Source organism: Oryx dammah, unplaced genomic scaffold (assembly GCF_014754425.2).
Source record: "Oryx dammah isolate SB20612 unplaced genomic scaffold, SCBI_Odam_1.1 HiC_scaffold_21, whole genome shotgun sequence".
NCBI classification, from domain to species: Eukaryota; Metazoa; Chordata; class Mammalia; order Artiodactyla; family Bovidae; genus Oryx; species Oryx dammah.
The window spans coordinates 75,838,645-75,866,343 of record NW_024070205.1 but is presented as its reverse complement, the minus strand read 5'-3'; the positions used below and the strand labels follow the sequence as shown (position 1 = coordinate 75,866,343).

The window sequence follows — 27,699 nt, the reverse complement described above, 5'->3', positions numbered from 1 at the left end:
TAAAGCACTTAACCAAACAGTGACTTGTTTTCCATAGTTATGTAGACAAATATCACGATAATGAAGATGCCAAACACAGCGAGTGTCAAGCCCGTTGGAAACACTTCTAGGCTCCTGTCTCCAGCTCCCCTGTTCACTCTGCAGCAGGCTTTCTCTTTGAGGCTCCTCAGTGCTTTGCATCTGATGTCTGATACTTTTGCAGCACATCTGTGAAAACAGTAGTGGCCTTTAGGGTTGTGTACAACTGCTACTTGAGGACCCCTTAAAATGTGCGGGGCTTCAGGCCCAAGGGAGCAACCATGGTGAGACTTCAGGAAGCAACCCTCTGCTCATTTAAAACCTAAGCTAATTTCAAAGAGTAATAGTAACAGGATATCACCAAGGTGTGAGATCTCTGAAATCCCACGGAACGTGTGTTTATCACCCTGTGTGTGGCATCTTCCAGCGGTGGTGCAAGGCCAGGCTCAGGGCCTTACATTGCCCGGGTGCCCACTGGGGATGGGCTCTCGCTGAGGGGGCGTCTGTACATTGGCCCTCTCCCTTTCCTCCACAGGTATAGGCACTGATTTTTCAGGGAGGAAATGGGAACTACTTTTGAAATCTGCTTATGTTACATTGCCAAAGGAGAGAGGGGAATTTCTGATTTGCTTGTCAAATCCTGGCAATCGGCCAAAATTTATTCAGGAGTTAGGAAGTATACCAGAAGGCTTTACTGTTTTGACCCATAAAACATCCTGTTTTGAGCTCTTATTTCAACTCCTTGCTCTTTTTTTTTTTCTTTTATTTTCCCTTCCCCACCAATAGGAATAAAGGTTTCTGAATGACTACCAATGTTTCTAAATGACTTGGGTTCTGGTTCTATGATTTATGCTATCCTCCTCAGCTTCTCCGGCCCATTTCCTTCTCTTTAAATACGAGTAGTGAAGTGCAGAGTCTGTAAGGCTCCTTAGACTTCGAAATTGTGAGAGATCACCAATCTTTCTCCTTTCTCAACACATTCCTTTCAGACTCAAACCCTTCACAGAAATCTGAATAATGAGTTTTTTTTTTTCTAGGAGTTGCATAGGACTCATATCTTATGTACATACATATTTTCTCATATGTTAAGAAAAGCATTACCTTCTTCCTTTAGTACGGTTAGAATCCGAGCAGATTTCTACGGCTTTTGGTTTACTGGTGGAAGTCTTGCATCTCTAATGAACAGAAAAAAATATATCAAAAATTTATAGTTTCCAATAATTTATACAAAGAATTTTTTTTTCTAGGAAAAGTCATATAATCTGAGAACTGATAAGTTTTTGGTGTATCAGGTAGTTTGTGTGTGTGTGTGGGTGTGTGTGCTCAGCCACTCAGTTGGGTCTGACTCTTTGCGACCCCTTGGACTGTAGCCCGCCAGGCTCCTCTGTCCATGAAATTTTCCAGGCAAGAATGCTGGAGCAGGTTGCCGTTTCCTGCTCCAAGAGACCTTCCTGACCCAGGGATTGAGTCCACGCTTCTTGCATCTCCTGTATTGGCAGGTGGATTCTTTACCCCTGTGCCACCTGGGAAGCCCATTGGGTAGTTTAGAACCTCATAACACAAACTTTAAGTTAACCTTCCTTTATTCAACAGTTAGGAAAAACATCCAAGCTCTGCAGTGGAATATTTTTTTGCAGTGACTCAGCACGAACAGCAGACGTGCCGGTGACGAGGGTCCGGTGATGCCAGCAGCACGCTGTTCCTAAACACCAGCTCTTTCTTTTCTATCTTATTTGTACTTCTTTATTGCTTGAAACTTTTTTTAATGAGCCCGCGTCATTTTTATACAAAGAATAAAGTTGTTTTAAAAGACCAGTTGGCAATGAACTTGGATTAGAAAATAATTTAGGAAAATGAAAATGTTCTGTAAGAGGGGTAGAAGGAGAGATAATCATAGCGTTTCTGTTTTTTCCTTTTCCCCCAAATTTCTTTCATACTGGTATATTTCCGATAAAGTCAAAAGGCCCTTTAGGCCTTTGTCCCCTCTCTGTGAAATAGAGTTGTAAAGATTAAATGATTTAAACTGTATGAAGTGATGAAAAGGTCTGGCACATGGTAAGCATTCAATAAACATTAGTCATAATGATTGCGAGAATGATAACTGTTATTAATTTCATGTGGTCGTTTCTCCGCATATGTCTGGTTTTCCTGGACGGTCCATTCATACTTAAGATTCGGGCCTCGTCATCCTCAAATGTCTGCAGTGTCCAGGGGGTGAGCCCCAGCAAGGTGAAGATATGGTGTCAGATGGTGTCGCTGACCACCGTTTATCAAGTTCTAGGTTCCATTTCTCGTGAACGCACTGAGCCTCCTCGACCACCCTGCCCTCCTTTGTAGACACCCATCGCTCCATGTTAGAGAGTGTATGTTTGAGGCACAGAAAGGCTAAGTTGTCTACGGTCACTCAGTATTATCAATGGAACTCTACACCAGACTCCTCTTTTCCCTCCTACAAGAAGTCTTCTTCACTGCTCTTATCCACTCAGATCACTCATCTGGTCTATATTTCTTGGACCCTCATATACATATTCTATACCTGACTTTATTGACCTGAAGTTTTATTTATTTGTTCAACAAACTTTCTACTCTTCTGCTGAGTACCAGTCCCCATGCTGGCAGTGAGGATTTTCAAAGGGACCACCACACCATCCTTGTCCTAAACAGCTGATCACTGAGTGTGGGGATTTTGTGTGTATTCTGCACTGACTTCCTTCTCCCTAGTCAGACCATCTGTTGGATCTCACAGAGCTGTCTTCTATTTCTCTCTCCCCTCCAGTTTTATTGAAATAGTTGACATACATCGCTGTATAGATTTAAAGTGTACAGCAGGATGGCTTGATTTTCTATTTCTCTTTAATCAAGCCATATTATCTACCACTGGGGGTGGATATTTGTCCCCCTCCCAGGAGCCCAGCACCCCTGAACACAACAGGAGCCTCCAACAGCTGCTGTGCCACTAGAGGCCTCAGGAGGCTGTTGGCTGAGGGTCAGGGGGTCAGGTGCCAAGAGCAAGATGGGACTTGCCTCAGACAGGGGAGGACTCACCCGCAGCTGCACAGAGCAAACAGAACAAGATCCAGAAGGGAAGTCCAAAGGAGGCGTTCTGAGAGCGGGAGTGAGATGGACTGACTCGAGGCTGATCGGGGGCGGGCAGGAGAGGGAGGCACTGGGCACTCGTGTGACTCAGAATGAGCAGGAGGCAGGAGAGCCCTGGTCTCAGCAAGTGTGTCATCAGGACACCCAACAGAACACACAGCTTAGTGACTGGACAACCACCTTCAGGCGGTGCTGTGTCAGCAGGCGTGATGGCCTCAGCCCAGCGTGGGGTGGGGAGGGCCTGGCCTGCTCTACGACCGTCTACCGGGGGTCACCCACTCCCGGCAGAGACCACCAATGGTGAGGCAGTTGTGGCCTCCACCATTCCGCTCTACCCGCTCTAACCCCACCTTCTTAAACAAGGTGTTCTCAGCAGTGGTTTAGTGGTATCCAGGCAGGGTCTCTGCAGATGGTAGGAGCTGTGCTTGGCACAATAGTTCCACATCTGAGGGAGCACTGTTCCCAGTGAGGACATCACTACAGAAAGAGTTATGTACCTGCACTATGTCAATTTCCTGGAGGAAGAAAGCAAGGCTCTGGAGGTAGAAGGACTTTGAAAACTCCCACGTGTGTGGGCTGCGGGGGCCTGCTCACCAAGAGACACTCAAACTATTTCTAAGGGGGTTGGAAAAACCTTTTATAAGCACATTCTTTTCTTTAAACCTTTTTTAATTACAGAAGTTTCAAACATATACAAAAGTAGACAATAGTATAATGAACCTCTGTGTACCCATCACATGCAATTTCTTTTTAATTCTCTTACATTTAAAAATAGATATGTTAAGTAAAGCATTGGGGTAGAAATCTGTTGCAAAATCAAATTATAGGATTTCACAGTTCTCAGGCAATCACATACTCCCCTCCTATCTTTCCTCTTGTCATAGGAGGTGTAGGTCTTTGATTTCCTTTTCTTCTATAATTTATTGCCCTTACTTGTATTCCTAGAGTTCTCTTACAGTATGTAAAAGGTGAACGTTTTGATTTTCAAAGAAAGAGTAATTATGCTTATCAACATGACTCTGCAGCCATCAATAATAATAATAAAGACTGCATAACAGGGAAAGAGTTATCAGCTAATGTTAAACACAGTAAAGTACAAAATGCTATGTGCTCATTGACGACAGCTGTGTAAATACATACTGCATGTGCAGATAAACAAAAACTGGAGGGAAATTGAAAACATTAAATCAGTTTTTGCATGTTTGTAGTTGATTTATTTTTTATCTTTGAACAATTCCTTTAATGTTGCTGTAATATGATTTTCACTGTAAACACCATTTACAATGGAACTAAAAAATATTGGTGCTCATTAAAGCCATGGCTTAGTGAGGGTAAATGGCACCCATGGGGAAATGGAATATCTCTGCTCCTTTCTCCCTCTGCCCGGAGCTAGATTCTGCAAAGGCAGCTGCTTTTGCAGAGCATTTGCAGCTGATACTGAGGGAAAGCGTGACTTCCTCTGCTGCCCCACCCTCTTCTGTACACCCCTAGCACCGAAATCAGAAAAATATCCTCATCCACATATTACTGATCAACTGTAGATATAATGTAGTAGTTCTGAGATATACCAGTACAATAAACCATGAGTATCTCACTACAATACCAGCTAACGCTTACATGGCATTTCCCGTGTGCTAGTCCCCGTTCTAAGCATTTCACAGAAATAAACTCATTTAATCCTACCACCCTATGAGGAAGATGCTTTTATAATGCCCATTTTGCAGATGAGAAAACTGAAGTACATATGGTTTAAGTAGTATGCCCATGGTCACACAGCTGGCGAGATGGTGGAGCCAGCAGCCAACCCAGGGGAAGTAGCCTCAGAGTCCCTCCTCCTCACACCATGCTATACTGCCTAATGATGGTGCTGCTCTGGAAGGGAATTAGAAATACTGCGCTTGAATGTTTAACATCTTGGGCATTGAACATGCCTCAGTTAGCTTAATCTTTCTAACAACTCTAAGAGCTAATCGTCACCATTTTATAGGTGAAGAAATAGAGACTTACAGGCTAAATTATTTACCCCAAATTATGCAATTAGTAAAAGGAATAGCTGTAATTTAAATTCAGATATTCAGGCTTCGATGCCTATGTTTTCTGGTTTTTAGTCTTGGAATCATTCTGTTGGGGAAATTCATTATTACAAATACATCAAAACATATTTCTGAAAACTGATATCGTTAACTGATAAATTGTCCAATCATCAACTAATTTCCTGAGGCAGTAACACTTGTAACCATCAGATCTCTTCTTAAATATTTCAGATAAATTGGCTTTTTAATAAGCTTTTTCCAGGTAGACTATTTTGTGCTAATTCTGGCCTACTTATCTATCAGTTCAGTTTAGTTGCTCAGTCGTGTCTGACTCTCTGCAGTCCCGTGGACTGCAGCACGCCAGGCCTCCCTGTCCACCACCAACTTTCTCAGACTCGTGTCCATCGAGTTGGTGATGCCATAGAGTCGGTGATGCTACTTATATATATGTGTGTGTACGTGGGTGTATGTATATATATATATATAGATATCATATTGAATGTGAAAGCGGAGTGTGTATGAGATATTATGTCATACTCTGTTACGGCTAACTATAAAACACTGGGCTATAATCTAGAGCCAGAAAGAACAGTAATCATTTTGTATCCTCATTAAATTATTACTCATCCAAAAATGTATTCGCTTTTGAAAATAATCTACCTTGACTAAAGCCATTCATACCTGCCCATAAAGAAATGCAATTTGTTTGCATTTCCACAAGAAGTGTATTTTACAATGGAGACCCAAACCTAGCCAGAAATGTCATAGGTTGACACCCACAGTTTTAGGCAATCAAAGGGGTGCAGCACGCTGGGTTTCCCACCCTTTTTTCCTCTTATCCTCCCATGACTTCTAACTGCTGGATTCTGGGGAGTCTAGAGGCAGTGAAGCTCCTGGGGGTGGGGACGAAATTCTCTCCTAATCACTAATGCAATTAGTGATTCACTAACTCACTAAAGCAATTTTTTGGAAAAGGCCTATATGTAGAACCAGACTTTTTACCAATGACTTGGCAAACCGGCAGTTTGCGACCCTGCTTAAAGGCAGAAAAAAACCTTTTGATTTAGAACTCTTTAAAATTGAGTTAGCCCAAATCCCTTTATTGATTAAAATGATTAAGTTAATAAAAGATTTTACAATAATCTCAGACTCTTTATTGTTTTTACCTCAACTTTGATTTAATAAAGTTCTCATCTAAAACATTGTGTTCTTTTAACCTGAGTAATGATTTTGAATTAATTTAATAATCTGCATCACATTAACAAAAGAAAGGTTAAAAACCTTGTTATCATTCGCATTCTCGATTTTTAAAACAATTCTCAGCAAACCAGGAATAGAATGGGAATTTCCTTAACTTGTTAAAAGGTTTCTTCCAACACCGACACCAAAATCATACTCAAAAGGAAAACTTCATAAACATTTTCTTCTGATCAGAATCAAATAAGAATTCTTACTATTATCCCTCTGACTTAATATTGTAATAAAGAGGTCTTAGGCAGCACCATAAAACAAAAAGAAATTAAAGGTAATCAAAACGAATTAAAGAGATTTACAGAAAAATGATTATGATTGCAAAGAGTTCATTGTTAGAAAATCAATATACCAAAGTCAACTGCATTTCTATCTACAAGCAACTAACCATTTAAAACACAATTTTTAAAAGATACTATTCCCAATATTAATTGCAAAGAGTCGGACACGACTGAATGACTAAGCACAGCACAGCACCTAACACAGCTACCTAATAAAGCTAACAAAAGATGAGCCTGACCTTCACTGAGAAAATAATAAAATCTTACTGAAGGATATTAAAGAAAATTTCAATAAATGTGAAGAACACGAACAGGAAGTGAAGATCCAGCTTTGTCTAAATTAATTTATTAAGTCAATACAATTTCAATCAAAATTCCAGTCTACATTTTTCATGGAACTTGATAAACTTATTCTAAAATTTATATAGAAGAACAAAGGGACAAGTAAAGACACCATTTAAAAACAACAAGGTGGGGAAGATACGCTAAGGGAGTTAAGACATTCTGTTCTCAGCACAGGCCAGTGAATTGATCAGAATAAAGACTCTGTTATATTAATCATAGATGTTTATTTCCTGTATTTTATGGTGCTTTGACATCTTGGGGCCTTGCTAATTCAGGAGAGAATGTAAAGCATGTTGTTTCATATGCAAACCAACCAGTCCAAACCCACCAATCCCTAATCACCTCTCACACACCAAGCTAATTTTTCTCCTGCTGTGAATCAGCCCGATCCCAATATTGGACAACTGGGGATCACCCTATACTATAGCCCAGAGCCCACTGAAGTTATTCAAACTAGCTAATCCTAAAATGCTTACCTTGCCTGACCCATTCCTTCCTGCAAATATCATACTCAAGGCATGAGACCATGCTTTCTTTCACTCCCGCCTCCTGCCTGACTCTGATACTTCTCCACGTGGCCGAGCACTGGCATGATGTGCCCATTCCTCTTGGGGACTGTAGGCAATAAACTCTTCTTTCAAAGGCAGTTGTCTCCACGTCTATCACCTTAGCATACTCGATTAAGACAAATCCTGTGTACATTTTAAAACACCCACATATGTTTAGAAATTGATGTATGATGAGAGTTAGCATTGCGGATAAGAAGAGAAAGGACAGACTGCTCCAAATGGCACTGAGGATGAGGCGGGATAGAGGTGCTCTTCCCACCTCTTAGTTAAGCGTAGCCCAAACCCTGGATGTCACATTCGTGTTCAGTCGCTCAGTCGTGTCCGACTCTGTGACCCCATGGACTGTAGCTCGCCAGGCTCCTCTGTCCATGGGATTCTCCAGGCAAGAATACTGGCGTGGGTTGCCATTTCCTTCTCCAAGATGTTATAAATAAAGCAAGCATAAAGACTCTGAGAGGTGCAGAGAAGCAGACGGGCTAGGGACCTTGGAACCCGAGGAATGACATGTGGTGAGTGCTCTGAGTTTTCTTCTCAGTTTGTAAATCCTGGACTGGGTGCTGCTGCTGCTAAGTCACTTCAGTCGTGTCCGACTCTGTGCGACCCCAGAGACGGCAGCCCACCAGGCTCCCCCGTCCCTGGGATTCTCCAGGCAAGAACACTGGAGTGGGTTGCCATTTCCTTCTCCAATGCATGAAAGTGAAAAGTGAAAGTGGAGTCGCTCAGTCGTGTCCGACTAATAGCGACCCCACGGACTGCAGCCTACCAGGCTCCTCTGTCCATGGGATTTTCCAGGCAAGAGTACTGGAGTGGGGTGCCATTGCCTTCTCTGACTGGGTGCTAGAGAAGCCATAACCTGCAATCAGACCCCAAAAAGCTCGCTCAAAAGCCAAAGGACAAAGAAAAGAAAAAGGAGCAGTCTAGTAAGACAGAAGACTTTTGACAGTAACAGCCCTACTCCACCAAACGGCACACTCCACTCTCCATACAAAGGCACATGGAAGCTTGGACTTCCACTTCCATGTGTCAGGAGCCCCCGCCCCAGCTGGGTGTGTCAGTGTAGGCCACGAGGGGCCTCTCCCCGCAGCCCAGCAATACTAAAGTGCATACACCCACCAGGGCAGCAGTGGAGGCCCAGTGGGACCCTGGGCTTCTACCTGCACCAGATGGCAAAGAGTTGGCCCTCCTCTTTCCGACCAGTGCACGAGCAAGCCCGCTAAAATAGAAGACTTAAATAGCATCCAGAGCCTCATAACTCAGGTGAGAAAAAACTAACAGAGGCCTGCACCAAGTTGACACAAATACTAAAATCATCTGACCAGGATTTTGGAGTAACTTTCACAAAGCGCTTCAATGAGACATGTTCGAAACAAATGAAAAACTTTTAATTCTCTACAGAAATGGTACAGTATATCAGAAAAATCAAGTGTAAATTTTGGAATTGAAAAAATTCAACAATTGAAAATAAAAAATTTATTTAGATGGGCTTGACAGCAGAATGAAGAAAACAGAGGGAAGAATCGATGTCCTTGGAGATAGAAGTATGTATCATCCAAAACAAACAATACAGAGAAAACAGAATTTTAAAAATGTCTCAGTCTTAATGGATTATAATGTCTAACATGTATGTAATTAGAGTCCCTAAAGCAGAGGTCCGTCTAGTCAAGGCTATGGTTTTTCCAGTAGTCATGTATGGATGTGAGAGTTGGACTGTGAAGAAGGCTGAGTGCCAAAGAATTGACGCTTTTGAACTGTGGTGTTGGAGAAGACTCTTGAGAGTCCCTTGGACTGCAAGGAGATCCAACCAGTCCATTCTGAAGGAGATCAGCCCTGGGATTTCTTTGGAAGGAATGATGTTAAAGCTGAAACTCCAGTACTTTGGCCACCTCATGCGAAGAGTTGACTCATTGGAAAAGACTCTGATGCTGGGAGGGATTGGGGGCAGGAGAAGAAGGGGACGACAGAAGATGAGATGGCTGGATGGCATCACGGACTCGATGGACGTGAGTCTGAGTGAACTCTGGGAGTTGGTGATGGACAGGGAGGCCTGGCGTGCTGCGATTCATGGGGTCGCAAAGAGTTGGACACGACTGAGCGACTGAACTGAACTGAAAGCAGAGGAAAATGAAGTCAGGCTAAAAAAGGTATTTGGAGCAATAATGACTGACAGCGTCCCAAATTTGACAAAAGGCACTAACCTACAGGACTAGAAAAGTCAGTTTTCATTCCAATTTCAAAGAAGGGCAGTGCAAAAGAATGTTCAAACTACTGGACAATTGCATTCATTTCACATGCTAGTAAGGTTATGCTCAAAATCTTTCAAGCTAAGCTTCAGCAGTATGTGAACCAAGAACTTTCAGATGTACAAGCTGGGCTTAGAAAAGACAAAGGAACCAGAGATCAAATTGCCAGCATTCACTGGATCATATAGAAAGCAAGGGAATTCTAGAAAAACATCTATTTCTGCTTCATTGACTAAGCAAAAGCCTTTGACTGTATGGATCACAACAAACTGTGGAAAATTCTTAAAGAGATGGGAATATCAGACCACCTTTCTTGTTTCCTGAGAAACCTGTATGAGGGTCAAGAAGCAATGGTTAAAACCAGACATGAAACAACTGACTAGTTCAAAATTGGGAAAGGAGTATGACAAGGCTGTATATTGTCAACCTGTTTATTTAAGTTGTATGCAAAGTACATCATGCTAAACGCCAGACTGGATGAATCACACACTGGGATCAAGACTGGTGGGAGAAACATCAACAACCTCAGATATGCAGATGATACCACTCTAATGGTAGAAAGTGAAGAGAAACTAAAGAGCCTCTTGATGACGGTGAAAGAAGAAGGTGAAAAAGCTGGCTAAAACTCAATATTCAAAAAAAACCATGTCAATATTCAAAAAAAAGATCATGCCATCTGGTCCCATCACTTCATGGCAAATAGAAGGGGGAAAAGTGGAAACAGTGACAGATTTTACATTCTTGAGCTCCAAAACCACCATGGACATTGACTGCAGCCATGAAATTAAGACTGTTGCTCCCTGGAAGGAAAGCTATGACAAATGTAGACAGCTCATTAAAAAGCAAAGACATCATTTTGCTGACAAAGGTCTGTACAGTCAAAGCTGTGGTTTTTCCAGTTGTCGTGAATGTATGCAAGAGTTGGACCATAAAGAAGGCTGAGCACCGAAGAACTGATGCTTTTGAACTGTGGTGTTGGAGAAGACTCTTGAGACTCCCTTGGACAGTAAGGAGATCAAACCAGTCCATCCTAAAGGAAATCAACCCTGAATATTCACTGGAAGGACTGATGCTAAAGCTGAAGCTCCAATACTTTGGCCACCTGATGTGAAGAGCTAACTCATTAGAAAAGACCCTGATACTGGGAAAGATTGAAGGCAGAAGGAGAAGAGGGTGGCAGAGGAAGAGATGGTTAGAAAGCATTACCGACTCAATGGACATGAATTTGAGTAAACTTTGGGAGATGGTGAAGGACAGGGAAGCCAGGCAGTGCTGCAGTCCGTAGGGTTGCAAAGAGTTGAAACACTACTCAGCGACTGAACAACAGCAACTAATCTACAGATTTAAGAAGCTGAATGAATTCCAAACAGAAGAAACCTAAAGCAAGCTATGCCAAGATATGTCATAATCAACTTTCTGAAAACTTTTGTGATGTTGAAGGGTATCATAAAGAAAGTGAAAAGGCAACCTACAGAATGGGGAAAAAATATTGGCAAATCATATATCTGATAACGGTCTAGTATTCAGAGTATATAAAGTCTTATAACAAAAAACCCCAACAAACTATCTGGTTAAAATGGCTTGTAACAGACATTTCTCCGAAGAAGATACACAAAAGGGAAATAGACACTTGAAAAGATGGTTTAGCATCACTAATCATTAAGGAAAAATGCAAATCAAAACCGCAATGAGATACTACACCCACCAGATGGCTATTAAAAAACTTGGGGTGGAATAAGGAGAGTTGACAAGGATATGAGAAATTACAACTCTCATACATAGGTAGTGGGAAAATGCTGCAGCCGTTACTACAGGTCCCAGCAATTTCACTCCGAGCTATGTACCCAAAAGAACTGAAAACAGGCACTCAACTCTTTGTATGTGAATATTCCAGGTAGAAATATCCAAATGTCCTTCAATGAACGAAGGAGTGAATAAAAAAATCGTGGTGTATCCATCCAGTGGGCTTCCCTGGTAGCTCAGTTGGTAAAGAATCCACCTGCAAAGCGGGAGACCTGGGTTTGATCCCTGGGAAGGGAAGATCCCCTGGAGAAGGGAACAGCTACCCACTCCAGTATTCTGGCCTGGAGAATTCCACGGACTGTATAGTCCATGGGGTTGCAATGAGTCGGACACGACTGAACGACTTTCACTTCACTCACATGCAGTGGGCCATTATTCAGTCATGGAAGATACAGATACATGCTACGGCGTGGAGGAGCCTTGAAACCTTACCCCAAGTGAAGGAAGCCAGTCACAAAGCATCACATAACAAATGACCCCATTCATAACAAAGACCCGGAAGTAAATTCATTGAAACAGAAAGCGCATAAAGCGTTGTTAGGAGCGAGGTGGGGAATAACTGGCCACTGGGTACTGAGTGTTATTTTGGGGTGATGAAAATGTTTTGAAATTAAATAGAGGTAGTGGTTTCACAGCATTATGAACGTTCTAAATGCCATTGTTCATTTTAAAATAGTAAATTTTGCATTATGTGAATTTAACCTCAATTTTTAAAAACGTCTGACTCCTGTCATTGTACTGTGAATGTCTCTATGCAGTGGTCCCCAGCCTTTTTGGCACCAGGGACCACTTTTGTAGAAGACTGGGGAGGCAGGGAAGTGGTTTTAGGATGAGTCAAGAGCATTATATTTATTGTGCACTTTATTTCTATTCTTATCATCACATTGTGATATATAATGGAATAATTAGACAGCTCACCATAACGCAGAATCAGCAGGCGCCCTGAGCTTGTTTTCCTGCAACTAGATGGTCCCATCAAGGGGTGATGAGAGGGCAGTGGGGAGAGGCTGTAAGTGCAGCTGCCCACCACTCAGCTTTTACTGTGCAGCCTGGTTGCTAACAGGTGGCTGGGGACTCCTGCCTTTATATCTTTAGTCTAAGAAAATACATGATAAAGTTTTGGGGAGGGAGTAAAAGGTCATAATGTCTACAGTTTAGTTTGAGAAACAGTAATATACGAACAAAGCTAGTGGAGGTGATGGAATTCCAGCTGAGCTCTTTCAAATCCTAAAAGATGATGCTGTGAAAGTGCTGCACTCAATATGTCAGCAAATTTGGAAAACTCAGCAGTGGCCACAGGACTGGAAAAGGTCAGTTTTCATTCCAATTCCAAAGAAAGGCAATGCAAAAGAATGCTCAAACTACTGCACAATTGCACTAATCTCACATGCTAGTAAAGTAATGCTCAAAATTCTCTAAGCCAGGCTTCAGCAGCACAGGAATTGTGAACTTCCAGATGTTTAAGCTGATTTTAGAAAAGGCAGAGGAACCAGAGATCAAATTGCCAACATCTGCTGGATCATGGAAAAAGCAAGAGAGTTCCAGAAAAACATCTATTTCTGATTTATTGACTATGCCAAAGCCTTTGACTGTGTGGATCACAATAAACTGTGGAAAGTTCTGAAGGAGATGGAAATACCAGACCACCTGACCCGCCTCTTGAGAAACCTGTATGCAGGTCAGGAAGCAACATTGAGAACTGGACATGGAACAACAGCCTCGTTCCAAATAGGAAAAGGAGTACGTCAAGGCTGTATATTGTCGCCCTGCTTATTTAACTTATATGCAGAGTACATCATGAGAAATGCTGGGCTGGATGAAGCACAAGTTGGAATCAAGATTGCCGGGAGAAATATCAATAACCTTAGATATGCAGATGACACCACCCTGATGGCAGAAAGTGAAGAGGAGCTAAAAAGCCTCTTGATGAGTGAAAGAGGAGAGTGAAAAAGTTGGCTTAAAGCTCAACATTCAGAAAACCAAGATCATGGCATCTGGTCCCATCACTTCATGGCAAATAGATAGGGAAACAGCGGAAACAGTGGCTGACTTTATTTGGGGGCGGGGGCTCCAAAATCACTGCAGATGGTGACTGCAGCCATGAAATGAAAAGACGCTTACTCCTTGGAAGGAAAGTTATGACCAACCTAGACAGCATATTAAAAAGCAGAGACATTACTTTGCCAACAAAGATCCATCTAGTCAAGGCTATAGTTTTTCCAGTAGTCATGTATGGATGTGAGAGTTGGACTATAAAGAAAGCTGAGTGCAGAAGAATTGATGCTTTTGAACTGTGGTGCTGGAGAAGACTCTTGAGAGTCCCTTGGACTGCAAGGAGATCCTACCAGTCCATCCTAAAGGAAATCAACCCTGGGTGTTCATTGGAAGGACTGTTGCTAAAGCTGAAACTCCAATATTTTGGCCACCTGATGTGAAGAGATGACCCATCTGAAAAGACCCTGATGCTGGGAAAGATTGAAGGCAGGAGGAGAAGGGGACGACAGAGGATGAGATGGTTGGATGGCATCACCAACTCAATGGACATGGGTTTGGGTGGACTCTGGGAGTTGGTGATGGACAGGGAGGCCTGGTGTGCTGCGGTTCGTGGGGTTGCAAAGAGTCAGACACCACTGAGTGACTGAACTGAACTGAGCTGAACTGAACAGATAAAGTTATAAAACAAATGTGGTAAAACACTGAGACTTGGTATTTCTAGGTGAAGGAACTCACCAACAAACTGAACTCTAACAAACAGGAACTCTTTGTTGGAAACTTTCTGTTAAGTTTGAAATCATTTCTTAAAAAGACACCAGGAAAAGAGTAAGAAGACAAACTTACTGGTGGGGAATGTCCCTCCCCAATGGGAGAGGCCATGCATGTCAAGGGGCAGGAGTTACGTGGGAAATCTCTATCTTTCTCTCAATTTCCCTGTGAACCTAAAGCTACTGCAAAAATACTTGTCTCACAAAAAGAGAGAGAGAAAAATCTAAAAGTACTTTAGAAGATACATTCTACACTTAATGACTGACAAAGGATTAGCATCTAAAATATACAAAGATTTCTTACAAATCAACAAGAAAAGGGTAAACAATCTAATAGAAAAAAATGGGCAAGAGCCATGAACAGGCATTTCACAGATGAGAAAACACAAATGACCAGTACACATGTGTAAAGATGCTCAACTTGCAATAAGAAAAATACAAATTACAGTCATAATGAAATACCATCTTCCACCCACTACACTGACAAAAATTAAATCTGTCCATACTACACTTTGAAGAAGATTTAGAACAATGGTGCTCTTAATATACCGCTGGTAGGAGCATAAAATGTTGCAGCTACTTTATAGAGCAACTTAGCATATTCTCTTAAGTTGAAGAGAGATCTATCCTTCGATTCCACTAATAGTGGAGCAGGTCCACTTCTCGGTATATTCATTCAATCAGAAAAAATTTCTTGTGCGTGTACACAATGGGTCACATGCCCGTGTGTTTGTGGCAGCACTGATTGTATTAGAAAAACTTGGAAATGATCTGAAAAGTCCAATAAATAAAGAATGGATAGATATGTTTTCATAATAACTATATAGGAGTAAAAATGAACTAGAGCAACAGGTATGGAGTGAAGCTCACAACATAAGACGGAATGATAAAGGAAAGTTGCAGAAGAATACTTGGCTTCCCAGGTGGTTCAACGGTAAAGAATCCACCTGCAAAGGAGACACGCTTTCAACCCCTGTGTCAGGAAGATCCTCTGGAGAAGGAAGTGGCAACCCACTCAAGTATTCTTGCCTAGGAGATCTCAGGGACAGGAGCCTGGTGGGCTACAGCCCATGGGGTCACAAAGAGTTGCACACGACTCAGGAATTAAATCACCACGACCACAGAAGGATACTTACATTGTGATATAACCTAAATAAAATCCAAAATCATGAGAAACTAAAGTTTGTGGATACTGTAAAGGAAAGGAAAAGAATGAAAGGTAGAAAATTCAGGTTAGTGGCTACCTTGGGAAAAGGCAGGAAGGGGATACAGTCAGGGAGGGATACATTGGGGTCTTCAACTGAATTAGAAATGATTTTTTTTTTTTTAAATCTCTGGAGTGGGACTCTAACTACTCATGGGATTCTCTATACCTTTTTAGATGCATAACATACGTTATAATAAAATGTCAAAAAAAGGTTTTCAGGTTTGAATTTTTTTGTCCACTTGGGAAAGTTCCGGGTGCCCATATGCATGTACGTCAGCCCATTTTAACTCTCCCGATTTCTGTAGCATGGTTTAACGAGTGAATGGAAGGATGGATGACAGGCGCCTCTCTTTACAAAGAAAGCCTTTGCTTCCATGGGTGAACTTCTGCGATACGAACAAAAGGGACACTGGGGGGAGCTGTTTCACTGTTCAGGTACCTGGTTGTTTTTCCGCCCCTTTGAAAGCTTGATATACTGGAAAGGGCAATAGAATGGAAATTGGGAGGCTGGAATTCTATTCCAACTTTTCTAACTCTGTGTGGTTTGGGCAAATCATATCCCTTCTCTGCTTGTTACTTCATCTATAAGATGAACCATATAGCCTCCTCCAAGAAGCCTTTCAGATAGGAAATTCCATAATCAATAATTTTCTCTCGTAAATCATGTCTAGACTCATGAATTGTGATGGACAGTTTCTGGTGCTCACAAAGCCCTAACAAGTCCCAAGAAGTTAAAATAACTCAGGGGTCCTCTTGTGAGTAATTCCTATCCCCCAAATGGATACATATATCTAAACTCATAAGGCAAATTATAAATTAGTTAAAGTCGGTGTGGTTATATCCTTAGATGAAAGGGAATGGAAAGATGTACATCCTAAACAAATACATATTTTTCCTTAAGAAAAAGACCACCACTGTTCATAATTCTGTTTTATGAAAATAAATGTCTACTTTTATTATCAGCTTAGAATTACTATAATCAGAGTTTGGTTTCACTATCTCTTCCTGCTGCTCTTGTATTTCAAAAACTGGGTTTTACTACATAGAAAGAACCAGCATATAACCAATAAGATAAAGGCAAAAAAAATAAGATAAAGGCACATTGATTATTAAGCATATCTACCGGGAGGTCAGTATTTTTAGAAGAACAATGTTAAATTACATTCCTTGTAAAGATGGCATTTAGCTCCCATTAGCACATGTCATAGGAAAGAACCAAGGGCTTATTAAATAGTTATAGAATATGCAATTTACTCTTCACTTTGACTCAACTGAATATACAACTATTATTGGGAATAAAGATGTTTCTCAATTAATTAAGAAACTATGGTCTCCTAAAATCTTTACATGCAACTCAAACCACACGCTTAATGGCAGTCTTAAGAGTAGCATATTCCCTCAGTATACAGGCTCTTCGGTTTGCAGCGCTTGGGGGTAGGCTCTGTGCATGATGGTTACAGGCCTACAAGGCATGTTATCAGCAACAATAGCAACTGAGACACAGACAGCAAAAAATCCTGTGAAAGTCCTGGCACAAAGACAATGAAGCCGATCTCAGAATCAGAAATGGAAAAGACATGAAGCTTTCTCTCCTTTCCTTTTCCTTCCCCGGATTGTCAGTGTGTTCTGCACTGGAAGGCAGGGAGTGGGGACAAGGACTCAGAGTGCCAGCCTGCCTGAAGGTCAAGGACATGGAGCAGGGGGCTCCATGTGTGTACGGCGGTCGGGGGGGCCTTTGGGGGTGCCTGATGGGTGATGAACAGGAACCGAAGGGGAGAGAACAGCTTGGAGGCTTTGTGTGTCCTCTGTCCCAGGACAGAAAGACAGCAAGGGGAGGGCCACATGGAGGTGCTGGCATGTCCAGGGGTCAAGGAAGTAGTGATGGGGGCTGTGCAGACAAGGAGCTGGCTATTATGATTGAGAAACTGCTTATGCTGAGAGCATTAAAAAATTGAACAAAAATGTAAATACACAGAGGGTAATGGAAGGCAGGTTTTTCCCTGTCAGAGAAGTGACTTACAAACACAGAAAGGGGAAAGGTTAGAAAGAATACTGCAATGCTGGATTGTAATTGAAAGCCAATATGGACTCACACTCTTAAAATGTATATATAGAGAGATATAAAAATGGTGGTAGATGCCTAAGTCTATGTGTACATAGAAACAAACATTTTCTACCTCTGTCCACTGAGAGAGCCTAGAGGCAATGATTCCCCAATAACAGCAAGCTCACTGAAGATCTTGGTTTCTGAATATCATTCTGCAGTAAAAGGAGCCAGCACTCCTGGGGCAGAAAAAGCACAAGATGGGTCTGAAACATCTTGTTATGTTTCAGAAATTAAGGAAATGCTCAAGGAATGATGAGCACATGTCTTTTTCTCTTTGTTTTGTTTTGCATTGTTCTCACTGCACTGCGTGGGATATTAGTCACCTCTTGTTGTTATTTAGACACTAAGTCATGTCTGACTCTTTGCAACCCCATGGGCCGTAACCCACTGGGCTCCTCTGTCCACTGGATTTCCCAAACAAGAATACTGGAGTGGGTTGCCATTTCCTTCTCCAAGGGACCTTCCCAACCCAGGGATCGAACCCACGCTTCCTGCAAAGGGAGGCAGATTCTTTACCGTCTGGGCCACCAGGGAAACCAAACCAACCAACCAACAAATAAATGAGGGTGAAGGGAAAGTCTTCCTTATAGTAAAATACCAACTAATAAATGTAGAAGAAATAATAGAAATAGAAGCTTTCAATGGGCCATCCTGATGATGGAAGTTGAATTAGGCAGTCATTTCTGAGTACTGGGCTAATGACTACTGGGTTTGATGAGGTATCGTTTCAGAATATTTTCCCTCAAAACTCTGTTCAATTCCAAAGAGAGAAATGTGGAGGGGCCTGACAGACACTGACTTCTCCAGGTGATTAAGGCTAGCATTTACCAGCAGGGGGACAGAAGGACAAGAGCACACCATTCTGAGGAATTCCTGCCTGGATCCATGGCCTGAATGAAGTCAAGAGAAGAATCACCCTGCAAAATGAAAGGCCTATCCTCCTGAAAAAGGTCCAGGACATTTGACAGGGAAAGACTGAGGCCCTGTGGGTTCAGATTGAAGGAAGCTGCGGGCAACACGTGTTCCCAGATTGGCCTTGGGCCAGAAACCGAAAGACATAATCAGAACAGTTGGTGAAGTCTGAATGGGGTCTGAACACTGGATGGTAGCGTTGAATTAATGTGCATTTCCATGTTACACAGTGGTTATGTGGGAAAGAATCCCTTAGGGGCAGGCAGGATACATGCTGGAGAACTGAGGGGCTGTATGACTGCGGTTTGCTCTTAGTGGTTCAGAAAGATGTAATGGTGGGACAGACGCATGCGCGTGTGTGTGCACATATGCTCACACACACACACAGTAAGGACCGACTGTATAGCACAGGGAGCTAACTCAATATTTTGTAGTAACCTATAAGGAGAAGGAACATATATGTATATACACAAAACCTAAATCACTAAAACTAACCAACATTGTAAATTAACTATAGTTCAATTTTTTTTACCGTGGTGAAAGGTAACCATTGGATTTTCTGGGATATGGGAACTCTATTGAGTTGGTCAGAAAGTTCTTTTGGGTCTTTCTGTAAGATGTAATGGAAAAATCCAAATGAACTTTTTGGCTGACTCAATACTATTCTTGCAACTTTCCCCAAGTTTGAACTTATCTCAAAATAAATTATTCAAAAAATGTTTCAAGAGGCAGGGGATAGATTTAAATCTACGATTGAGAAGAAGGAATCCTATATACTGAGAGAGCACATATAACATTTTTTTTTAAGTTTGATCTGCCTCATTCAACACACAGCACTCACGGAGAGCAATCTTTAATTATATCTGTATATTTAACTATATAAATACATTTGTATGTGATGTGATAAGTCACTTCAGTCATGCCCGCTCTTTGCGACCCTGTAGACTGACGAGCCTGCCAGGCTCCTCTGTCCGTGGGATTCTCCAGGCAAGAATACCGGAGTGGGTTGCCTTGTTCTCCATACCCAGGGGAGGGTCTGGAGACCCAGGGATACAACCCATGACTCCTGAGTCTCCCGCATCGGCAGGTGGGTTCTTTACCACTAGCGTCACCTGTAGGCAACTGTAAATCACATTCTATGGCACTTGGGAGTTCAATACTGAAGATTCCGTTTCCATTATATTATTTTTCACTAAGTATATTGCTTTGTATCACAGATAATTAAATATCATGCTTTTTATATAATATTAATGATAAGAATATTTTTATTTGTACTTATATAACTCATTATACACTCCATCACTTCTCTATTTTACCCATTCCAACTTAATCCTTACAAAATTATATGAAGTTGAGATTATTATCATCCATATTTATGGGTGGAAAAAATGAAGACACAGAGAGGGCAAGTGTCTTGTCCAAGTTAGCAGCAGAACTGGGATATAAACCCAGGCAGTAGAGTCCATACTTTTTCTATACGTGTTCTTTGTTTCCGCAGCTCTACTTAAATTTCTGCAAGACAGAAACAATGGCTTCTTTTGCACATATTTTCTTCCTAAAGAAGGTCTAGCACAACACCCTATATACAGGGAGCATAACTGTATATGCCCTACATACAGTTAAGAACTATAAGTAGTCGCTAACTCACACTCTGAGACCCGGTGGAAGCTCTGCGGTCATGACCCCCCGGACGGTCATTACTTTGCTCTGACCCAAGCACTGTCTCTCGAGAGACTGCTAGGAGACGGCACAGACGAGGAGGCCAGAGAGCCAGATCTTTATTGTCAGCGCAGGCGAAGCTTCCCTGCAGGTCAGCAGCAGGGACTGTGTAACTGCCCCAACCCACACATGCCTAGCGTTGAACTAAACAGAGGACTCAGATACAGTTTTTCACCCTCAAAAGTTGACAGCCTGGAACACTCCTGGGCAGAGGGTGGAAGTAGGGGTTGATTGAAAAGGCAGATTCCTAGAACCAGCCCCACAGAGCACATGAGGAGAAACTCCTGGTGGAATGTAGTATAGGAGAGGCGGCAAGATGAGAAGGCATTCTAGGCTGGGAGAGCAGAATGAACGGGGTTTCTGGCCGAAAAGAGCCCGCTCTGTTGGGGAGAGGATAAGGAGACACCCAGATGGGACCAGGAGCACACACCTTCCTGGGCCAGCTGCCCTCTGGGTGTTGCACACGGCAGCTCCCTGCCCACCTAGACATGTGCCAGCACAAACACGTCACCCTTTGGAACCACTCCCAAACCCAGGGTGACCATATGCCCTGTTTTGCCAGACTAGCCCTGTTTTTACTCTTGCTATTTCAGCATCCCTTCTGGTTTCATTTTCAAAAGCATCCTGTCAGGGATAATAAATTATATGGTCACCCTACTCAAACCCCACTTTACGCAACCTCAGTGCTTAGATTGTGTTGCCTCCCTACTTCCACCTGAACACTATTTTTCCCTCTTTGGGAGAAGGGGACTTAGAGCCTGAGTTATACACATTGGCCTAACTCCTTCCTCCATCAGTGGAAGCACAAACTGTGTCTAGAGTCTATCTGATGGAAAAAACTCAATAAAAAATGTTTACCTGGCTTTGTTGGTAGTCTTAATCACCAAATCAAATGGGCCATATATGTGACTTGATAAAACACACACACATATAATATTAAAAAGTGTCCAGAAATTGACACAATCCAAATCTCAAAGTGGTTTGTATTCCCTTAGAAATCTGCTAAAGTAAGAGGGAAATGTGTGTTCACTGGTGTTTCAGAGAAATGTAAACATTACCTTTGCAGGTACTTAGAGGACTATTAGGTACAGACCAATGCTTTTAAGTAATTAAAGTCTATGGTGTTCGACAAGTGTCTCAATAAACACACTTTCTACCACATTTTACATGGAAATTTAAGTGCTTATTTACATTTACTTTCAGACTTAAAGTTGAAAAGATGTCTTGCAGCCCTTCTGAGAATCAAAATGGCTTATATAAATCCTTCAGATCAAAACATCTTATGCCATCACAAACTTTCTATTAAATTCTATTGCTAATTCAAAATATTGACGTGTTTTATTTCAGGTTTCCGTAAAGCAAAGCATGAAGGACATTGGTCCCACCTGGTGCCTTAAATACTCAGGCTGCTATTATTTCTGTAAATGTCTTTGCAGGAACTATACAAAAGGCTTTTTCTGTGGAAATGAGGTTTACTGAATGGAAAGGATTCCTTTAATGAGCCATTTAGAAGAATTTAAAAATCCATTTAGAAAATTTGTAAGATATCAGAATTCCTTCATCAGATTTGAATTATGTTTCAGTGGGAAGCTAAAGCTACAGTGTACCGCAGGAATGTTTACGTGGGGGCTCCTTTTCACTCGGTATTTAAACACAGCAAGTAGTATGTAGACTAGATACACATACTAGATCACATTGGTAAACTTACCCATTTGCCAACAGAACTGTCTGGTAGATTTGATGAGGTGAGCTTTGTGCTCCTACTATGTGCAAGAGCCTGTGGCAGCCACTGAAGGGGACACAAGGCACCTGCAAAGGGATGCATTGCATTGGCCTTTGAGATGCGCGTTAAGTCATCACAGGATTTTAACAGGAAGGAAAACGGGGAACAGGTGGGAAAATGAAAGGAATTCCACGCAAAAAGAACAGCTGAGGCAAAGGCCTGTGGAAAGAAAGTGTGCGAGGTGCAGAAACAAGTAATTACGGTTAAGTCTGATAAAAATCCCAGGGATGGAGGAGCCTGGTGGGCTGCAGTCCATGGGGTCGCCGAGTCGGACACGCCTGAGCGACTTCACTTTCACTTTTCACTTTCATGCATTGGAGAAGGAAATGGCAACCCACTCCAGTGTTCTTGCCTGGAGAATCCCAGGGACGGGGGAGCCTGGTGGGCTGCCGTCTCTGGGGTCGCACAGTCGGACACGACTGAAGCGACTCAGCAGCAGCAGCAGCAGCAGCAGCTGATGGTGAGGGAGATATAGTTCCTGGAGACACTGATGTCTCCTCATGGTGTAGAATAAGCGTGCATCTTGTTCTAAAGCCTCCAGGCAAATTAGTAATATGATTTAATCTCTACTGGTAGATTGAACCCGACTTGGGTAAAGTTGGAGGAAGCGGCCAGTTAGCAAGATTTTGCAATTGTTCAATGTTTTTTTAAAAAGTAGATGAATGCAAACCAACATAGCAGCAGTGGAAAGATAAGGAGGGATAATTAAAAACAAAACAAAATTCTAATTCTAATTCTAACTCAGAATTCTAATCCACGGGACTTGGCAATGATGTATGTGTAGGAAGTGAGGACTGTGGACATCCCACAATAACTCAGAGGTTTTGAGCTGGAACAAGTAGGAAGGCAGTGAAGCCATCAGAATGAGCAGAGGCCACAGATGGAGTTTGGGGTGAGTGAAAATGAGCTGCTGGGATATAACCGAAGTGGGGAGTATAAACCCATCTACCTAATCTGTGAAATGTCCATGATTACAAGCATTTGTTGGGTGAATGTGAGAAAAGGGGAAGGAAGGATGGGGAGGAGAAGGAGAAGGAAGGAGCTCTCCAGGACAGCAGGCAGTTGGATATGCAGACCCAAGCCTAGGAGAGGGTTCTCTGTGCAGGCCATGTAGAGACACCCCAGAGAGAGGCCGGAGGGGAAGAGACAGAGAAGGAAAAGACACGGAGTGAGAGGGAAGCGGCTGAAGACAGACTCGGGCACCAGCGCCCGTAGGGGCCAACAGACAAAGACCCAGCTCGGAACAGGAAGAGGGCAGACCCAAGAGCTGCCAAAGTCTAAGGAAACAGGTGTCTCAGCAAGGAGGGACAGAGGTCAGAAGGCTGAGAAAGCGCCTCTAGAGTTGATGGCCCGGAGATCATGGGCTAATGGTGGGCTAACGGTGCTCCAGGTCCGAGGCTAAGAGCTTTCCCCTTCCCAGTCGCCCTGTGTCCCCAGCACAGTGATCCAGCTGCACTCCGGGAGGCCTAGGTCTGTTCAAGTCGCATAACCAGCAAGTGGAAAGGCAGGGCTGCTAAACCAGCAGGGCTTGCCCAAACCTGTGACTCCCACCAACTGGCTGTTTGTCTCAGCGGTGGTGAGGGTGGAGGGCAGACCTTGGCGTCCAGGAGACAGAGAGAAGGGCACGGGAACTCACACTTACCCCACGCTCACTGTGGGTGTGCGTGTGACCGCGGGCGAGAGGAGAGACAGGGGACGACAGCCGGAGAGGGCGAGGGTGGCTATTCAGGGAGGGGCGGGAGACACTGTCACTCTGCGCCCTGTGCTGGGATGTGGAAATAGTTTCATAAAACAGAAACTGCATTAACAGGGGCTTTTTAAAACACTAGGATTTTACCATTATAACTGAGTGTAGCGGACTAGCTCTTCCCTTTGCTAATACACATGAAAAGTACTATTTCCCATATTTAATATATGTGTAAAAGTATTCATGCATTAGAATCGTACATACATTTTTGGGTCCCTTGCTTTTTTCTGATGAGGGTGTGATATTTCTTTTCAAAATGATAGTGGCATTAAACTCTGGATCATGGGAAACAAAAGGAAAATCAGCCATGAGAACATACAAGCTAGCAAAGGGAATATACACCAATCACAGGAGTGAATCCTCTCAATCACAGGGCAAGAGATTCTTGTGAGGGGAAGAAAATTCACTTCACCTTCTGAGGGCAGATTCTTTCTGCACTGGCCTTTGTGGAACACACAAGCACGCTGCAGGCTCCTCCCTGGGAGGCTGAGGTCATCTTTGTGTGCCTCTGAGAGAAACACGCTGCAGAGCCGGAGCTGGCTGCTCATCTGGGCGTGTTTTTGGTCTCATCATTGCCCCTTCAAAGCGGCTGTAAGCCTCATGCATCTCTGATCGTCAAGACAGGGCAGAATTTGTCCTGTATTCCAAGGAGCACCCAGGGGAGGGAAGCCCGGTCTGTGCTAAAAAGGCTTTAAAATCAGGGGAACCGCCACGAGCAGAAAAGGTAGTTGTTAACTCTCGGCTTCAGTTGGTGGAGAACTGTTTTGATCAGCTTGGAGCAGCTGTGTGCTGTTGGACATGCAGCAGAGGTTTTCTTGCAGAGGATTTTACATGAGTCCTCCGAGTCAAAAATATTTGGGACGTTTGAAGAGGTTGTGAAAACTGAAAGTGAAGTCGCTCAGTCTTGTCTTTGCGACTCCATGGACTGTAGCCTACCAGGCTCCTCCGTCCATGGGGTTTTCCAGGTAAGAGTACTAGAGTGGGTTGCCATTTCCTTCTCCAGAGGATCTTCCCCATTCAGGGATCAAACCCAGGTCTCCTGCACTGCAGGCAGACGCTTTAGCCTCTGAGCCGCCACGGAGGCCGCTGAAGAGGTTAGATCCACCGAATGCCAGCACAGTGAGTGAGAACAAGAAAAACCGAACCCACTCATTGTTTGGACGACCTAATGCTCAGGCTCAGGTCTGGTGCTGACCTGCCCCCTCCACCACAACCCCACCCCAAGGCTGCGTGCCTCTGCGAAACGCCCAGGGCTGAATGCCCACAAGACCTCATGAATTCCATGACAACCCTGCATTCTAACCGCACCAGGGTCTATGAAACTCCTTCAATGGGCGGATTCAAGCGTCTGATTCAGACCTGACCTTGAGAGGCAGGTTTTCTGCTTGTACTACCCACCAGCCATCGACTCTTGCATTACGAGAGTAGGACTGAAGCAGAGCTTCCACTCTGACCTGATTGCCTGCAGTTGGCTAGTGTTGGGTGGGCAGTAAAGCAATAGCAGAGCTTGCAAACCAAAGGTCCAGCTCCTTCCTAGACCTCGCATAAATGCACCTCTGGGGAGAACCTGCCTGCTGAGAACCAGGATGGCTTGGCTTGAGAACACAGCAGCTTGGTTGTGTAGCTCTGACCTGCAGTCCTGGGCAGTCACGAGCAGTGAGCGTACAAGCCTTCCTCTCTGGAATCTTCTAGGCTGACACTGCATTTCATCAGAAGGCTGGTCAGGTCCCTTCAGCTCCTGTCTCTGGCAGGGTACAGAGGTAGCCCCAGATCTGGATCAAGACTCTGAACACATCCCACCTCCAGAAAAACTCTGCAGTAGCCATTTGTCCTGAGGGACCCCCATGCTAACTACTCTGCTCAGAGGCCAGTGAGGTCTGTCCCCAAACTCTGCTGCTATTTCCATGAGGTCATGCTGGGCTCAGGGAAAGCCTCAGGGTCTGCGCCACCACCCACACTAGGTATTCCAGGGGATTCTTTGGGGGCCCCAGGCATTTACATTGTTTCCCAAGTTCTTAATTTGAACTATATGAAATTGCCATTTTTCGTAGGTCAGACATGGATAAAAATGTCATATGCTCATCCTCATAATGGAAATTACGAGAAAGGTGTAGAGTGACTGCCTGCTGTGTGCACAGCATTGTTCCAGGACCTGGACACATAGTGATGATGAAGACGGACGGGCCTCACCCTTCATGGCACGTGCTACTGGGAGCTGATTTTCTGGGGCCACTTCCTAGCTCTATGTTAAGCCAGTTACTTGGCCTCTCTGAACTTCACCTAAGTATTGTGAAGGTTAAATGAGATAATGTATATTAGGCCAGAAATGCATTGATGGCCTTCAATGAATGATAGTTCCTTTTATTTTCCTGTGGTTCACATAGGACTCCTAATAAATGTCTAGTGAACCAAAAAAGCCTCAGAATGCATTGTGGGAATCTTAAAGCCCACCCGCTCAGAGCCTAAACTAGACACTCCTGCAGGAGAACTCTACACATGGGGCAGGGGCCCCTGAAAAGAAAAACTACGGATCCCAGAGTTCACCACTCCCTATGCACCCTGGGGCCTGGAAGAGACCAGCTGTGGTCCACCCCACAAAGTCAGGAAGCCAGGAGGCTCAGGAGGGCTTTGGGGAGGCACACTCTGGTTCATGTGTCTGAAAGGACCTGTCATCATTTAGTCTGAAGAAAATAATTGTCAAATTTATTGCTTGAGGCAAAGCAGAGGGTGAGACCTGAAAGGAGACTAGGAAATTACCTGTTGGAACTTCTGGTTTTAGAAATCAAATACAGAGTTGGCTCTGATTAGTAACAGAATGTGCAAATTGACCAGTCCTTTCTCCAACAGTCCACCCGCTGAGTCACTGGCATGACTGTAGATGTGGAGTTAATAGATTCCCTTTGCAGCCCAGGGGCCTATTTTTTGGCTCTGTGTGCAAACAGGCCACAGGGGTATTTCGCAGGTCACCTGGCATGTCATTTAAGGCTGCACAAATCGTAGCGTGCAAGGCGTGAATGATTGCACAGCTGCTACCTACAGGTCAGCTTCTGATGGTACCTTCACTGCCATCATTGTCCCGAGCTCTGCTCAGTTCTCCGGGTCGATTCTTCTTGGGTGGTGCACGCGGAGTTGAGACCAACAATTGCACTAGCTTCTTTTCATACACTTTTCTGGTGGAAGCTGAGAAAGAATGTGGGGAGCAGTTAAGTCACTCTGTGTATGTGATCTCACTGGATTCAAAATATTATACAACCTAGATTTTTATTCTTACATTATTGGGAAATTGTGGCTCTTACAGTGAGGTGGACCCCATACCTACTGGACTCACTCCTCGCCTTCCACCAACACTTATGGTGGGCTTCCACAGTTAGGTGTCATGGACATTGGAGAACAAGACTGACAAAGTAGTACATCCTATTTATGGGAAATACAGACAAGGACATAAACAGTTAACATGGTGCACATTCTAGAAATGTAAAAAGAGCCCAGGGTGATATAATCAAGAGTAACTAGCGTCTCACGGTTGTAAAATACCAATACTTTCTCTTCACTAATCTGTGAATAAGAACTGGGTTACTTATGGTCTCTTCCTTCCATATGGTTTTCTGGGTTTTAAACTTTTTTCCTATTTCTATTTTAATGTTTTTTATTGCATATGTTCCTTCCACTACAAATAATTTTCAGCCTTTGGAGTCAGCTCACAAGTGATCATCGAGTAGTGTCTAATAATTGCCGCATACATACGTAGTATTGGGCCAGGTGAAAATCCCAGTTTGTTGAGCTTATTCTGTAACTCGTCATCACTCAGACACGTCACCTCCACCAT

At 43.3% G+C, this 27,699-nt stretch overlaps 1 protein-coding gene across 1 annotated transcript; it reads right to left on the bottom strand.

Annotated features, from left to right (window-relative positions):
* Positions 1–8: 8 nt before the first annotated feature.
* Positions 9–27,699, bottom strand: LEMD1 (LEM domain containing 1). Its single transcript, XM_040262862.1, has 5 exons — positions 27,618–27,699; positions 26,931–27,053; positions 24,074–24,148; positions 23,769–23,847; positions 9–207 (listed from the first exon to the last, which is right to left on the bottom strand). The coding sequence occupies exons 1-5, from the start codon at positions 27,697–27,699 to the stop codon at positions 9–11; spliced, it is 558 nt and encodes a 185-aa protein (XP_040118796.1).